At 47.9% G+C, this 17,557-nt stretch overlaps 1 protein-coding gene across 11 annotated transcripts in view; it reads right to left on the reverse strand.

The window, feature by feature from the left end:
- ZNF618 (zinc finger protein 618) overlaps positions 1-17,557 on the reverse strand; it is an 84,615-nt gene that overhangs the window by 37,913 nt on the left and 29,145 nt on the right. For 6 of the 11 annotated variants that reach the window (XM_031059273.1, XM_031059267.1, XM_031059275.1 and 3 more), the window contains 4 exons: positions 8,207-8,290; positions 2,697-2,786; positions 1,313-1,348; positions 482-559 (listed from right to left, as the gene is read on the reverse strand). In XM_031059273.1, the coding sequence (XP_030915133.1) occupies positions 482-559; positions 1,313-1,348; positions 2,697-2,786; positions 8,207-8,290 (288 nt within the window). The remainder of the gene's footprint in view (positions 1-481; positions 560-1,312; positions 1,349-2,696; positions 2,787-8,206; positions 8,291-17,557) is intronic. The other 5 variants (XM_031059277.1, XM_031059276.1, XM_031059272.1 and 2 more) reach the window with 3 other exon arrangements.

The raw sequence follows: 17,557 nt of genomic DNA on the forward strand, positions 1-17,557 counted from the left end.
ACCTCCTCTTCTTGCCAGTGCTGGGAGTACAGAACTGGCAGCAATCTGCAAGATGAAGGAAAATCCATGGATAATCAAATGTTTCCAAAATGGAAAATTCAGGGAAATGCTTTGGCAAAACCTGGTGTTCTCTGTTTCTCTCTGCTCTGTTTGAGAACCCACCACAAAGGCAATGTGAATGAATCACCTGCCAGCTCTCAGTGCACCTTCAAGCCCTCTCTCATCCCTGTCAGATTGCTTTTCCCTGAACTCCCCTCCCCTTCTCTTTGCAGAGCTCTTGAGCAGAACACATCACAAAGCTGCAGTTCTTAGGGCCAGGGCTGTTGGTGTTTGATGCTCCTTTGAGCCTGAACACACCTGTGAGCACCCAAACCCCAACCCTGCTGTGTAACAGAGCTTCCTGCTTTCTCTAGAGGTACTGCAGCCAAAGGCAGTGAAGCCCTGAGCTCTCCTTTTTACTTGACACACTAATAACTCTTACTTGGCCCAATCTTCTGGAAGGGTTCAGGCTCCTCCTCCTTCACCTCGTCGGCGGCGATGACAGCCTGGTCGTAGGGGTCTGCAAGAGAACAGAACCAGAGGACAGCTGACAACACCTCAGCTTTGCCTTCTACAGCTGCACGGGCACTGAATGCTCCTGCACCTGTAATCACATTTCCATCTGTAACAGGATTGGAAAACAGGAATGATAAACCAGTGACCCCTCTGTCTGACTTGTCCCTTCTCCTCTTCCTCAGGTGCCCCAGGATTACCCCTGCTCCCAGCCCACTAATAGGCCTTGTAGGAATTAATGCTTAAAAAATGCAGAGAAAAACTGAATGAACACATTGCAAAGTCAGATCCGTATCTCCTGATTTTCTTCCAGGGAATCTCCCCTCTAATGCTGCTGAACTGGCTGACAGCAGGCACAGCACTTCAGTCTGCAGGCACATCACCTATCAAACACCAACCTGGGACTTCTACCAGCTAACAGCACAGCTAGCAACAAATCACAACCCAACCCACTTTAGAGAAGAATTTGGTGTATGCCTTGAACAATTTACAAGATCACCACAGACATGAAACACCTTCTTCTTTGATTGTCTGAAGCCTGAGCAAGTGAATGTGCAACAAAAGCCTGGTATCTGCTAGGGCTGGGCATCAACCTACTGGCTGTAGAAACTGGAGAGGGAGAGAGGATGCTCCCTGTCCCACTGCAATCCCTGACAAAACTCCTTTGACTCTTACTAGTTCAGAATCGACCTGCTGTGTCTGAACTACTGAATGCTTGAAAAGGTTTGTGAAATAAAGCACACAAAGGAGCTCGGCTTACCTGCCCGGTTTTCTGGGGCCCCTTCCACACTAAAAACTAACACAGAATAGAAGAAGGAGGGGAAGAAACAAAACAGAAATTAAATCCTCTTAAATGGTCTTGTTTTCCTCCTGCATTTCACATACTGCTGCAGCACATTTCAGCCCCACTGAACAAACCAGGCTTTGTGCCCCAGTCCCTCCTGTTCCCAGCAGCATCCTCACAGGACCTGGTTGAGCATGCCCAGCCCTAATTCACACAGATGCTCAAGGCCTTTGTTCTGACCCTGACACGGCCCCGGGTGGAGTTCAGGTGCACAGCTGCCTCACCCCTGCATGTGCTGGAACACAGCAGACCCAGGGAGGAGCTGGGACAGTTCTTGCACACTCACGGAGCCCTTTCCAACCTCTCTTGTGGCCCCTGGCAGAGCTCCCTGAGACATTTCTGACTGAGGCAGCCACATTCCCCTCATACTGACTGTCAGTGCCACTAATTTTCTTCTGGCTCCCCACAGGAGGAAGGGAGCTGGCAGTGGTGCCCCGCAGGAGAACACAGGCTGTCCTCAGAGCACGTTCGGATGTGCCCACTTTCCAGGTAAACACAACCATTTTTTTGGACAACCCTGTATTGTGAAAAAACACTTACTTTTCTGAGACAGCCCAGCCATTCAAAACCTGCTGCTCTCCAAGCAGCCTCTTTCTAGAACTCTCCTTGGCCAAGTGAGGAGCAGTACTGCCAGGCTTGCAGCACACACAGGGAAGATCTGGAATATCTGTGGGCTCCCAGGCGAGGAGCTTTAGCTATTCAGTAAGCAAGGGGCAAGCCAGCATATTGATACTTCATTTTCCCCAATGCAGAATAAAGAAACACTGCTTCTGGCAGTGGGTGTCTGCTTCTGTCCAGGTGTCACCAGCCTAGGCCACATCTACAGTCACCCTTTAAGGGCCACTGACAACTTCATCAGTTCACTACCACAGTCATTAATAAAAATGAAAGTTCCCAACTCTGAAATCTGAAATACTTCACAGAGAAGTATGTTGGGAACAAATCTGCAAATTCAGAAACCAAAAAGCAACCAACTTCTTCCCAGCAGATAATCAGGCTGACCATTTACCTTGAGGTACTCAGTCCCAGGCTCTCCATCCTAACCATGAACCTCACTGCAGACACACTGCAAGGTCCCTGGTCCCAGCACAGGTGTTGTTTTTATGCACACAGAGAGAATCAGGCACAGCAAACTGCTCCCTGCAGTGCCTGTAGACGGAGCCTCCATGGCAAAGACAGGTGACCCCTGCAGTGCCACGTCCTGCACAGCACAGGCCACATGCTCCTGCAGAGCCACAGTTTGCTTCCCCAAAGACTTCTCAGCCTAGTCCAGGAGTCTGACTGTCAAAACATTACTCACCATCCACGGCATGTAGGTCTCTGTGCTCTTGGAAGCAGCTATAGTATTTATATTTTTTCCCACAAATGTCACACGTGTACCTAAAATTGTCTGTAGAAAGAAGAAAACAGACCAGTTTAGAAACTCTGAGGTGAAAGGCAAGCACTGCAACACACTGGTCAATCAGACACCCCCATGCACTGACACATCCCATGTGCTCTGTCAGGTCTCTAAGGCACACAGACAGCCACTCCCTCACACTGTTCCCCCTGCCCCACACTATATGGCTTGGAGCATATTCTGATTTATTTCCTCTTCAGACAGCTCTGCTCTCCAGGGCAGACCCCACAGACCTCACAGCAATGAGGATGCAGGGCAGCAGGCCCTGCTGGCATCTCCTTTGGAAGTTCAGGGACAAGCAGCTGTTGGTCAGGATGGGGACAAAGGGGTAAAACTAAGCACAGAGCCAGTGTATGAGCACACACCTGCTTCTCACTGCTTACTGATTCCCACCTGCACCCAGGATCTGTCAGAATCAACAAACCCAAGAGACCCACAGCCCAAGGCACGCAGGAGAGTAAGGTGCTCAGTGAAGGGAGGGCTGATGAAGTTTGGTTTCATATCCATTTGTTCCCTCCACCCCATCACTTCATCCCAGCATCAACTAACCCTTCACCACAGCTGTGTGGGGCAGATAGACAGATGTAAAACAGCTCCAAGTGTTTATGGATCTGGTTTGTTCTGAATGGGGATCAGTGTCTTTAGCTCAGCTATCACATGAGTGCATGAGGAGGATTTCCTGGTCAGCTTGGTGGGGTGTTTCCCCTCTCTGCTGCCTGACACACCCTGGGGTGCCCTTCCTGAGCCGTCACCCCACCTGTCAGACAACCCCAGGCCGATGGCTTGGTGCTATGAGCCCACAGCAAAGTGGCAAACGTTATAAAGTCCATGGCAAACACAGTGAAACACATCATTTGTACAGCCACAAAGGATCCTGAAACCTGTGTGTTTCCTTCCCAGCAGGAGCAAGGAGTGCAGGCAGCAACTCCCAGGGCTCCACAGAGGACCTGCCATTCAGGGAGCTCCTCTGCAGCAGTGTACTTGTATCCATGTGTTCCCACTATCAGCAAAGTTAAAGCCTTGTTTTTACCTCTTCTATCCTGTGTTCCAACACACCAGACTGTGCACATTAAGTAAGCTCTCATTTTACTTCTCCATCACTTTACCTTTAAAATCATTCCCTATTTTAAGCTATGCTATATTGGTACAGTGTAATCACTCACTTGGGTTCACTGCTCAGTCCAGCAGCACATGGGGTTCAGCACTAAGCAAAGGATCACTGTCACCCTTTATTCAGAGTGACTGTAGAAGTGATGATGATCTAGCACAGAAAATTGCCAAATCTAAACAGTGTTAAACACCTGGGCACCGGAACTTTACCTTTGTGACTAAAAAATATTTGTATCTTAATCAGAGCACAGCAGGGCTAAACTAGAGTTAAGGGGTTTTTGGAAGTCTAGGCTGGACAAGCAAGGAGAAAGGGACTCTGCACAGACAGCATGGCTTGAGGGAGAGGAGGAGGAGCAGGAGAACACACCTGTAAGAACATTCCAGTGGCAAAAGCACTGGCAAGGCACATTTAACTGTGTTTGTTCCATTATGTGATCTTGTGCAGGCTCCTTGTGTGGTCACAAGCTGGGGCTGAGGGCCTCCCTCTTCCCTGGGCCCTTTCCCACAATGAAGAGGATCAATGACAGCTGCTATCTGTGTAGCTGTTGCAAAAACCTCCCAGACAATTAGCACAGTCAATTAGCAGAGAAACTCCTAACTTGGTATCAGTCCCACCTCGATGGGTGTCCCCAAACCAAGGAACCAACCTCCTTTTTGAAGTGCAATGACTTCTACAAGACCAACTGAAGAGTAACTCTCCAAAGCAGTCCCAAAGACCAGGCACTTTTATGCTCAGAGAACAAAAACTAGCATGGCCTTAGTTTCAAAGAAAAGAGCTCAGTAAATAATAAGACTTGTTAGAACAGAAGAAAACTAACTAACTAACTAACACACCATTTCACAGGGCCAGGCATGGCTACCTGTGGTCCCTGTCACACACATGGATCTTATGTCCCCAGCAGAGCCCATGCTGGGTGTGGGCACCTCTTCCCTCGGCAGTGCACGGAGCATGGAACATGTAACAAGTGCCAACAGCACTCCCCAGAGAAGAGGGGTTTGCTGGTGTTGTTAGGGGACTGTCCCCACATGCAGAAGGATCTCCAGGGATTACAGAGAAATAAGAATTTGTTCCAGCTGGTCAAGCTTGGCACTGATCTCCTGGGCTCTGTAGGAGAGAACACCGAGCAAGCAGTGCCCGGCCTCAGAGACAGGAGCTTTACAGAGAATTCACAAAGAGCTGCCCATGTGCAGCCAAGCTTTACCTCTCTGAACAGCAGTCTCTGCTGAGGCTGCTCCCAAGAGCCAGGCCCCCTGCTTCTCACCCAGCACAGCCATCTCTGCTGACAGCCTTCCAACACACCCAGCACTGACCCAGCAGACACTGCTTTCTGGGCAGAACCTCCCTGGGCAGAACTCCCTGCAGTACCACCTAGAATGACAGAATTTCCTGGGCTGGAAGGGACCCACAAGGACCAGACACCCCAACAATCTCAGAGCACTGTCCTGTGACGGTGGTCACAGGGGTTTTCAGGATGAGGGAAGAGACGTAGATCTGACTCCATATTTCAGAAGGCTTGATTTATTATTTTATGATATATATATTACATTACAACTACACTAAAAAGAACAGAAAGAAAAGCTTCATCTCAGAAGGCTAGCTAAGATAAGAATAGAAAGGAATGAAAACAAAGGTCTGTGGCTCGGACAGAGAGAGAGAGCCAGCTGTGCCGTGACTGGTCACTAATTCTAAATATCTACATGAGACCAATCACAGATCTACCTGTTGCATTCCACAGCAGCAGATAACAATTGTTTACATTTTGTTCTTGAGAGCTTCTCAGCTTCTCAAGAAGAAAAATCTTAAAGAAAGATTTTAATGAAAAGATGTCTGCGACATTGTCCAAACGCTTCTTGAGCTCTGCCAGGCCGTGCTCACAGGGAAGCTGTTCCAGGGCAGTTTTCCTAACTCCTACCCCAAGGTACCCAGCTGAGGCACAATATCCAGTACCTGTAACACAGCTTGCCATGGGAAGAGCTGCAAGAGACTCCAGGTGCTCAAGTGTGGTTGCAAACCCACACTGAAACCATCCCTAAACCTCTGCAGAGGTGCATCCAGACAGCCAATGCTACCTAGGCAAGTTTGCTCAAAGTCTCTGCTGTCCTCAGGGGCTGCACCTTAAGGCTCCACCCAAAGCACAACCACAGCAGCAGGCACTATTAGGGCAGGGAAGGACACTCCTCAGCCCCCCAGCACATGCTGGCCCTTACTGGTATTCAAATCCTTGCTGCCAGCTGAGCAATGACCCTGCTGCAAACACAGACCTTCAAAATGCTCCAAAGACATCTGCTCAAACCCCAGACTCAAGTATCATTCTCCTTCATGCTCAGGAGCCTTTCCAACAGCAGCAGGGATTCCAGAGAGAGGTCTACTGAGTACCAGCTGGGCTTATTTAGTCAGCTCACAATTCATCTTTAATAGACAGGCCAAAATAGAGCACTTTATCTTGCTAGTAGTAGAAAAGGCAAGGCACAGCCTCATTACAAGGCAGGTCCTCAGCTGTGAAGGATTGGCACACTCAGATGGCAAATGAGCAGGTTTTTCAAGTACCCCAAGAAATAACTCCAGGGGACTGAAAGAAGGTTTGACCACTCTGCTTGCAAGTGGATCCCAATAAAAGAGAGAATGAGCTGCTCTTCTCTCCCATGTCCAGGAGCTGCTGCCAGCTGGCTCTGGTGGTGTGTCCAGCACTCACTGGGACAGCCTGAACTCCCTGCCCCAGGGCTGAGCTCAGCTCTCTTCCCAGCAGATCCTGCATTCAAGATTTGAAGAATTTTTGTTGGTTTGATTCACATATTCCCCACAGAAGGAAGCACATATTTCATTTTGGCAGGAAAGAGAAGGCAGAGAACACATGCCCAGCAGTGGCAGCCATAACAAGACACTTCTTTCCTTAGGACACTTGGCCTCAGTGGATTTTGCTTTAGAAGTCCAGGAAGGGAATAAGAGCAATCAGAAATGTGTTGAAAGGTCAGAAGCTCTGTATCACTCAAAACACAGCTAGAAATACAGATCACCTAACCCACTCTCCTAAGTGGAGGAACACCACAACAGCTGGGCACACACTGAGCCCACTGGGCTCCAAGAGCTCTGCCCAGCATCCCAGAAACCCAGACTGGAAACATCCATCCAGCTGACATCCCTGCAGTGCTGCCAGCACAGCCCATGAAGGGTCCCAAATGATGGGCTCTCCCCACAGCAGCTGCAGGAGCTCCTCAAGGACCTGTCCAAGGTGAAGAACAATTTCCACCTGGCCCAGAATTCACACTGAGCTTTCAAATGGCAGAAGCCACAAACGGTACTTGATAGAGGAGCTCACAGCAACTGGCACCCTGCAGACACCCAGGAATCCTATTGATCCTCCTCTGGCAGAGCACTCCAGGAACAGCAGTCTAGCAGGGACAGTCTCCACGTGTGGAAGGGCAAAACTGCTGAATGTAAACAGATCACAACAGCCTGCTGAATTGTTCCTAACATCCAGAAATGCTGTAGCTCCCAGTCAGGATAAAAGCAGGAAGATTAGAAGAAGGCAGTGTGGACAGCACTGCTTGTCCTGCTCCATGACCAGGGTGGCTCCTTTGCACCAGCAAGTTTGAGAATGGCAAAGGAAGCACCCAACATAAGGAATTCTATTCTAAATCCTACATTCTATGACAATTCCACATAACTCATTCACCTTGACAAACAAGGTTTCCCAAACATAAAGTCCAAGAGCAGCTCTTAAAGAGGAGGGGCTGAATTTCTTACAGCTGCATTACATTTGTGTCAGAGCTTCTCTATTTGAGGCTGTGATGTTCCTGGCCCCAAAAAGGCTTTCTGAGTGGGGTTTAAGGGACCACAAAGGATCAGCATCATCCCTCCAGCTTTGGCCACTGGATCACAGGACAGTTGATGACTTGCTCTGATCCTTGGTTTCACATTCCTTGCTTCCTGAAAATCTGCTGGCAGATGCTTAAGTCCTGCTGATGACAAACCCAGAGGGCTGGAGCTGGGGAATGGCTCTGTGGCAGTACCTGGAGAAAACATCACCTTTCCTGGGATATCTGCCTCACTGGAAGGAACCATGAGCAACACCAGCACTCTTCAGGAAAAGCCAGTCCCCATGACTAATCCACCTGATGCAAAGAAACAGGAAAGGATGGCATTTTCTGAGAACCATGCTGCATGTTTCCCACTGGGAAACACCTCTCCAAGCTGTGTCCAGGGCACACTCTACCTGAGCAGCCTCCCTGGAAGACCCAGAGTGCAGCTAATGCTTCCTTACAACACATCAGGGAAAAAACAAAACATCTGGGACCCTCACTTGTTTCTGTGGATTCCACCCAGGGCAGCACAAAGACAGCTCTGGAGAGAGGCTTCTTCTCCCTTTCCGCAGCCAGAGGGGCACCTAGATGGAAAGGAACACATTTATGGCTTCCTAAGCTGGCAGAACATTCCCCGCGCAGGCTCACAGACAATTCCTTTGACCTGAGCCTTTGGCATCTTTTGAGGATTCCTTCCAGACTGGCAGTGAGGAGAGGCAGAGTCAGGGCTGCAGGCAGGAGCACAGACCTCCCTCTCCTCCCCACTGGAACTGTGCCTTGCACACAGGTTACAGCTTTACACAGGCATTTTACAGCCAGGGACAGAGCTGCCAGTAAAATCAGCTTCAATTTACATCAGAACTCTACTTAAAGGTGTCTAATGGCAAAATTCCTTGAAAAGGGAGCAGGACTGAGCCCAAAGTCAGCAGCAAACCCTTAAGAGGATTAAAGTACCCAGAGTTACATTAGTAAGGATTAAATAATAATAAAATCCAGAATTCTGGAAAGGACAGAAACCCTCTCACACAAAGGCACAAGCCAGATCCTAAATGGGGGTAAGGGAAAAAAAATTCCCTGTGGGCAAACTATTCCAAGATCACTCAGTTCACAATAATTTCCTTCCTTCCCACAAACATTTGGCCTCTGTCAGGAACACAGGAGACATCGAGGAACACACTGGATTAACACTGTGCTTCCCATACTTCACACAAGGGCATCCTTGGGATGCAAACTGCCAAGCCAGGAATAATCCCAAACCCTCAAAGGGAGGGGTCCAATCCCCTGAAATGACCCAAAAATTGGTGCAAGGTGCTGGCTCACCTTCCAGCTGGCAAGGGGCCCAATGACAGGTGAGAGGGCATGGAGCCACAGGCTCGTGCTTGCCTTCTCCATGAAGGATTCCAGGGCCATTCCAGCTCCTGAGAAAAACTGCTACAGGTGCAGTCAGGAGCTACAGGGCTGAATTACCTCAGCAATTTTTAAGCTTTCAAGTAGGTGGCCAGAGGAATCTATAAATTCTGTGATACTTTATTGAAACCATGTGTCAGCTGAATGTATCACAATGGAGATTTCAATGCACACCATCCAGGCCTGGATGTAATCCTACAGGTTTGGAAACTTGATGCCAGACTACCAGGAATTTCCCTGCAGAGGGGAATATCCTGGTTTAATTTCTGAGAGAATGAACCCTTGTTCAGAATAGTCTGATGGTCACAAGCTCTATTATTATTTTTTTATGTTTTGGGGAAAAGGTGTTTTGGACACTACTCACTGGATGCTAAGAGACATTCTCAGGATGTTACATATCAAAGAATTTCCTTCTCCCTCAGTTAAAAGTATGCTCAGGTTGAATCCAAACAGATGGCAAATATCAGCCATTTAAAGAAAAAAATATTAATATTTTACAATGATCCCCCAAATCAGCATCGTGGGCCAGGATATTGAGGCTCCATGGTAGAATTCAGACACATGAGACAACGTAACAACATGAGCAGATCCTGTCTCATCCTGCCTCATTCTGGTGTCACTTCAGGGAGGGCAGGGTTCTTTTTTTGTAAATTCAAAGTGTAAATAAGGGTAAGATAAAGAATGATCTAATCAGTGTCTAAAGGTGTTACTCCCAGCAATCTGGCAATGAACTACCTCAATTTGCACAATTGAAAAATAGGTATACTTGAACCTACATAACCTGTAAATATGGAAAGATTTATCTTTCTATCAATAAGGATCTGAAGTTCCATCTCCAGTGGAAAAGTCCATTCAGCCCACACTGTGGAGTTCTGCATAACACACAATAAAGGCAATTTTATTTTAAAGCCCCTTCTGGAGTAAAAATGGTTTGGCTGGGAACACACCATTCATCTGTCTCACAACTGCTTGGATTAAATGATGTAGCACTGAGAGTTTCATAAAAGAAAAGCAAACTTCTCCTGACTTTTTCCTACTCATTTGTCCAGGACTAGAAATTCTGTTCTTACTGTGATTTCCAGATGGGAATTCAGATGGATTATAACAGCCTGGTTTCTGAAGTGGAAAGAAGTGCTACTTAAATGACTGAGCAGCATTAAAGAAGAGATCGTGACTCCATAAAACTTCTTAATGAACAAAATGAAATTAAATTAAGCCAGAGGGATGCAGGACCCTGTTCCCCACAATCACCTGAGGCAATCAAGAACACCAACCCTGCTTAGGCTGAAAGGAGAAGGTGTCAGGAAGGTGATCCCTGTATTCCTCTGCCTTTCTAGTTAGGAAGATCCTTAGGAGGGAAGCTACTGAGAATTAAAATACTTAAAATACTGAAGGTGTATGGGTTTGTTTGCTATTCAGGTTCAACACTGCTGAGATGCCAACAAGCAGCTGAACAGAAAAAGGTCAGGCTGAAAGAAGAATTTGAAATAATCCCTGGTATGGCTTCTGTACACCTCTTCTATTGCTAAATTCCAACCCACATTGCAAGGTGCAAAGTGCATCACTCACTGGATATGCCAGGGATGTGTTTCTGCCTTCACTAAAACTCTCCTGGCATCTTGAGGACAAACTGAGGGATGACCAGAACAGTCTGGGATTACTAAAATTCTTATCCTCTTTTTATTGAAATAAATATATTTCTCTATAATTTTCCTGCCTAGGAATTCTGTAAGAGATTTGTTTCCAAATATTAACATCCAGATTTCTGTAAACATGGTCTATTTGGGCAGCATCTAAGAAAGAACTGAGAAAGAAATATTAGCAATTTTCTACATAAGATCATCTGAAGATCACAGAATTTTAGACAACATGAAAGCCTCCTCTTCTAAAATCTCTGATTAAAACTACCCAGAGAGACATTGCTCCAGCCTGACCATCCCTATATATTGGGATAACTATCTCCAATGCCTTGGGTTTTAAACTCAAAATCTGTCCACATTGCAAATTCCTGAACTAAGTTTCTTATTATTTTCTTAATTCTTCCTCCTCCACTGAAATTTATCATCCTTGGTCTCAGCCCATTGGTCACTTACATGTGCAGATCTTGTTTGGCAAATGGGAATCTAAAGAGACTTTGCCTACTTAAAATGCAAACACATTAGGAAAATAAAATCCATTTTTACAGTTCTCCCCAAAGAGCAGGAGAATTATTAAATAAGAGCACTGGGAAAATGAATCAGGCAGTTGTAAATGATTCACAGGTCACCATGGTGGCTGCACGTGGGTGTGCACACATACAGCACTCACTGCATCACACTTTTCACTGGGGAAGTGTCAGGGAGCACAACAAAGCAACTTCCTGGGCTTTGCTCTGCTACCCCCCAGAAAAGTAAAAGAAATCAAAAGTTACATTTACTTTAAGGAAACATTTATGTTGCAAATTAATCAAGAAGCAGAGATGCCAAAGGTTCTTCCTCAACCATAAATTAACACCAGCAAACCACCTCCGGATCTTCCCATCCCTATCAGAACTTTACAAACACCATATCCTGTATGAGTAAGGTGTGGGCAAGAAAACCTTAATTCTGACTATATTAATTTCATGGTTTAAATTCACAGCCCTCCAAATGTTTTTGCACATGCAAGGCGTTAGCACTGTGCCTCCACAGTTAACATTTGCAAGGCATATTCCAGCCCACATCCCTGCTTCTAACCTTTCACTGCTTTTCCAAATAAATTTCTTCTCAGGCTGAACTTTCTCACACTTAGTCAGAGCCCAAAGGGGAATATGTTTTTAAAAGATCAGATCAATCTTTTTTATTTATGGGGTTCTGAAATATTTACTCTGTATTCCATCTTGGAAAACAAATAATGCCACTTCCTTTTTTTTCCTCACTGTAACTGCAGTGGAAACACAGATGAACATGGATGTACAGCTGTGCCCAGGTGGTGAGTCTGAGGGCATCTGGCTGAGAAACTGGACAGGAAAATGTTCTGTTTGCTGCCTACAACATCGTTAGACCCAGTGAACATTAGTGACCCCCTCCCACCAACTGTCCTGTCTTAGCCCAGCACCCAGGTATACAAAATAAGTATGAGCAGCTACAAATGGGGAAGAATAAAGTAAATTCAGGATGTATTTATATTAAATATATATATTATTAAATTTTCAAAAGTACTTTTTCTGAAGATCACTTTCGCACCTCTTGCCACCCTATTTATCCTTAAAAGCAGTTCTTTTTAACCCTTTGACACTGCAGCAGGTGCTGTGCATCCCTGCCTTCCTCAGGATTTGCTCCTGAGCTGCTCATCAGGCTGTGTGACAAATCCCAATGGCCACATTTTGCTTCTCCTGCAGCCTGAGGATGGTCTGAAACACTCAGATATATCTTCACCTGTGAGATGGTATTTGTGATTTCCAAAAATTACTGCTAAGCAAGGAAAAGGGGCTCAACACGAGAAAAACCAAGAGACACAAAGAAAAATCAGGTTGTGTTATTTGGGATCAGTTGGGATTTTGTAGGATGTGGCCCAGGAGTTTCCAGTCTGTGGGGCTGGTCTCAGTGAGCATTAATGTTCTCTGACAGCTGCTCCTGTTTATGCCAGGATTTCAGGCACAAGAGAAGGAGGCTGTCAGGGATGCTCTGGGCTTACAGACAGGATCTGTAGGCTGGGCTCTGAAGCATCTCCCAAAATGGGGAGGTCACTGGAGAGCTGTGCAGGATTAACCTGCTGCCAGGCTCAGCACTGGGATCTGCTTTTGAGAAACAGCACAAAATCCAGCTGTGCCTCTTGAACAGAACTGCAGGTACACAGAGCAGGAAATGGAGACAGAAGGGCTGGGATCTACCAGCAAACAACCATGAGTGGTCTTCCAGCCTCCAGCAAATGCACCTGAATTGCCATAGGAAGAACTGCAGCAGCCCAAGCAGGGAAGCAAGCAGAGCAGCAGAACTGGCTTGCACTGGAGCTCTTTTTCCACGCTGTTTTCCTGCCCATCCCCCGGATGGTGTCACAGTACAGCCTGGGAGCACAGCCTGCTTTAAACTGCAGCTTGCTTGTGATGGTCCTCAAAAAAGGTGTCACCAGGGAAAAATCACACTCAACCCCCACTGTCAGCAAGCTGTCCTGATTCAGCCAGCCTGACTGACACGCTGGAGATCAAGGCTTCCGAAAGCACCACATCCTGATTCTTCCCACTTTTAACAGTGCTTTATTTAAAGAACCCAGGAATGGCAGGACTCTTCCCTAGAATATCAATCAGCACTGCTCCCCGAGACTCTGGAATTCTCCCCTGGAAGAAGAACATTTATGAAGTTGCAGACCACTAACCAGACACACCTGAAGTTAATGCATCAGCTGTATTTTGAGATACCTTCAGCTTTTAGCAATCCTTCCCTGCCCATTGCCCTGTGCATTTTCTGGTTTCTTTCCCAGGGCACAAAACTGCAATCCAAGCGTTGTGCCCAGCACTAACTGGGCTGCAAGCCCAGGGACCTGCACTTTATTCCATTGACACTCACCCAATTGTTGCCTCTGGCACACCACTTTCTTTCTGTCCTGCTGCTTCCTGCCTGCCTACAGAATTCCAAACTCCTCTGGGAAGTGACCCCAGACTCAGCCAGGCAAAGGGCTTAGAACTACTATGGACTGGGAGCACTACCTGCTGTATCTGTTAACATTTGGTATTTTGGCCTTTGCTGAGGTGAAATGAGGCAAGTGTCATATTAACATTTGCCAGAGCAACCTGAATTCTGCCCTGGGCTGGTCTGAAGAGGCAGAGCACTGTAAGAAAGAGCAGCAGTGAGCAGGCAGAGCAAAGCTCTGGTGCCTACACACACTCAGGTGAACTTCATGGGCAACTCTAAAACTCAGCTCCCCTTCAAGCTCTGCAAGCCAGTTATGGTTACTCTGAAGACGCTCCTGTACGTAAGCTCCTCTTTCCTACAGAAAAGGACAGCCTGGCACAGTGCAAACACCTGATCAGGTGAGAGGAGCTGCTGCCTCAGTCCTGTCCCTGCCCCCACAGGGCCCTGGCCCCCCTCTTGCCCCTGGGTTTATTCATTGACCTGTCCTGGTGCCAAGAATGTCCTATGGAATGTGAGCAGCAGGAGGGAGACTGTTTGTTCCAGTTTGTAACTCCCCTAAACATGACTGGAATTCCCATGGAGAATGAGAGCGAAGACCCAGCCCAAACACCTTCCCTGAGGACTTCCCAGAGTCCAGAGCAAACCACACAGGCGTATGAGCATCTCAGAAAAGACTTCCAGACTCTTCTATGGGAACAGTCAGTAACCAGGTGTCAAACTAGCCACATCTGTCTAGGAAAAGATATTGAATTGACAATTTTTTTTCAAAATCACCCTCTTCTCTTCCTCTTCCCTGCCAGTTAAAGTTGGTAGCAGTCAGACAAGTCTCTTTAACGCATTAGCACTGTGGGTTGTATTGTTTTCTTCTCTCTCATGTGGGAATTGTGGTCTTGGACCATGAGCCAAGGCTCAAAAAGGAGCTCCCAAAGCCACACAGCCGTGTCCCTGTAAGCACATCCCCTCCTCACCACCACAGAGCTGTGGCTCTTCAAGAATGCGTCCAAAAAAATAAAGGGAGTCCCAGAGACACCATCTATTGACTATAAACCCCAAAGACTGAAAATAACCAACTAAATGCAACAGTTTTTCCTCAAGTGAGTCTTCAAAGTGCTTTCCCAGCTGGAAAGTCTAAACACCACTGTCTCCTCTTTAGGCAGGCAGCGAACAAACAACAGCTCTCAGCTGAGTCCCAGCTGGCCCCACAGTTCCCTTCCTCCCAGGAAGAAAAAGGCCAGGATGGGCCCTCCCCAGGAGCCCCTCTGATCACAGCCCCTCAGGGCTGAAGGCAAGGGCACATTCCAGCACAGCCTCATCCCCCTGTCAGTCCCTCATCCTCCCGCAGCCCAGGCTTGCTCACACACCCAGACTTTGCTTCCCAGCACAGAGCTGGCTGCTCCAGGGCAGCCCAGGGAGCACAGCACAGGAACTGAACCACAGCCCAGGTGCTCTGCACAGGCAGCAGCAGTCACCTGGCACACAATCTGCCTTCACCAACACTTCTTGGGTGACCACTGGTGGCTGTGAGTAACAGCTGGCTCCAACAAGTGACCATGGAGAAAATCTGATCAGCTTTTCCAACTCTGCAGTTTGTGATGTGAACACACATCACAAATGTGTGTAATGTGTTGTCATGTCGTATAATGTAGTTATTATGTGAACTAATCCAGGGCCCCACTGCTGGTCAAGGGACTCCTCACTCACAGGTTCAAGATGGATGTAATCCATGCCCCACAGAGAAGCACAGGAGAGAAAACAACACCTTCCTGTATCCCTTAAACACTGAGAAATTTTGGGAGAGGGCACCAAACCATGCCTGAAGAGACCATGAATATAGAGGTTCCCAATGAGATCGAAATAGCAGAGGAAGATTGGAACAATGCTGACATCTGTAAGAGAGAGGGTGTAAACACCAGACTGGGTCACAGAGAAACAGCAGTGCAGCGGCGGGCAAAGCAAAAATAGCAGGAAAGGAAAGATAAATAAGAAATTCCTAAAATATAATGAGGAGCAAACAGACTGACAAGGAAACAAGAGAGTCATTGAGTGGAAAAATGAGAAGAGACATGCAGAAGCAACAAGGGTAGGCCAGGGATTTAATCCAGCCTCAGAGGGGAAGGCAGAGGGAGAAGAGAGCTGAGTTGTTTCACTGCAGCATGAGGAGGGAAGAGGAAGATGGCTCTGTCAGGAAATTACAACCATGTGCACTTAGGCACAGCAGCACTGGCCCAGCAGCCTCACATCCACTCTGCAGGACAGGGGACATGTCCAGGCTGTCCCTCCAGCAGGGCATGGCTATGGTGGATCCTTCTTCCCCCTTCCCTACCCCACCATTCACCAGCTCCCAATTCTGCTGGCTTGGTTTTGCCTCCATCTCTTTCAGCTAGATGAGACTATTTTGGGGTATGAGTGTGGCAGGTAAAAAGTAATTTCTGCACAGGGGATGGGGCTGGACCCTGCACAAAGATGGAAGCATTTCCTGCCCCTCCTACTGCTCCAGCTCCAGTGCCACCACAGCATCTCCTTGCGAGCCAGGTGTAGGGGCAGCTGCTTCTCACTTTTCTCTCCCAGACTTCTGCCCATGATGCTCCCTTCTCCCCCTCTCTCCAGGACCCAGACACCACAGAAAAGGCATTTACATCCACAGAAATCCTTCTATAGCTCCAACAACATCGAGTCTGCCCACACAGCAAAGGTGTGAGCCCTCATGTCTTTTTCTCTCTTCGTGCCTCACTCTGCCCTATCTTTTCCAGCCAAAAAAGTTCCCACAACAGGTGGGAAGGGGAGAAGCTGACTTACAGAAAAAAAACCAAATCTCTCTTTGCACAAGGTGGTTCCCAAGCTCTGTCAAAAGTACCCAAGACTCAAACAGCAAGCCCACGATGCACACAGCCTAGCCCAGCACATAGCCATGCCTGCCAGCAAAATTCAGAGCAAGGGAGCCAGGAGATGAGCCTGGAAAGCCTCAAAGTAAGTAAAACACCAACAGGCAGCTGAGCAATGACTGCAAGAGAGACACCAAAGGAGGTGATAGGAGCCTGGGAAGGAGTTTCCACGCACAGAGCTGGACTCAGTCAAGGGAAAGGCTCAGCTGCAGAGCCCAGCCTCCCCTGTGAGCAGTACACTGTGTGTACACACTGATGTGGGATGGCTGCTTGCTACTGAGATGTTTCAGCTCAGGACTGAGGATCTCCATTCCCCACCTGCAGTGAAGTCAGTCCTGCTTCCTTTTGCAGACAGAAAGCCAAGACCCCCCTATGCTAATGCCAATTGTTCACTTATCACAGAACACAGTGAAGAAAGAGTTCAGAAAACGTAGTCTGGTTGTACTTTTTATTTTTCTTTACTATTTATCTAACATTTCTATACCCACCCAAGGCAAGTTTGGTGCCTCCAAGCTGCTGTCTGCAACCACCAATGTTGGGAACTTACCCTTCCAGTGGGAATCATGGCTCTCACCTAACACATAGCAAAACCCAGGTGGGCAGAGGCCTCGGGAGATCCCTGGTCTGACCTCCTGCTCAAAGCAGAGTCTGCTCCAAGCTCAGTCCGGGTTACTTGGGACTTTACCCAAACAGCCTCAACCTCTCTTCTCTCCACTTCATGCCCACTATCTCTGAGTTTTTCTCCTGTCACCGGAACTGCCCGGCTCCACCTTCCCCCCACCCCTCACAGCGGCCATGAGCGTGTCCTCAGCTCCCTCTGGTGCCACCTCTGCCCAGCCCTCTCTCAGCCCTGGGCCGGCTCTGGCTCTCCCTCCCCGGGGCTGGGGCACACACCCCAAACTGCAGGTTTAGGGTTTAAAAACCGTACAGGGCTGGACGCCGCTAGAGGCTGGCGGTGGCCTGCCCCTCCCCG

The sequence above is a fragment of the Geospiza fortis genome, unplaced genomic scaffold (genome assembly GCF_000277835.1).
Source record: "Geospiza fortis unplaced genomic scaffold, GeoFor_1.0 scaffold85, whole genome shotgun sequence".
Taxonomy (NCBI): Eukaryota; Metazoa; Chordata; class Aves; order Passeriformes; family Thraupidae; genus Geospiza; species Geospiza fortis.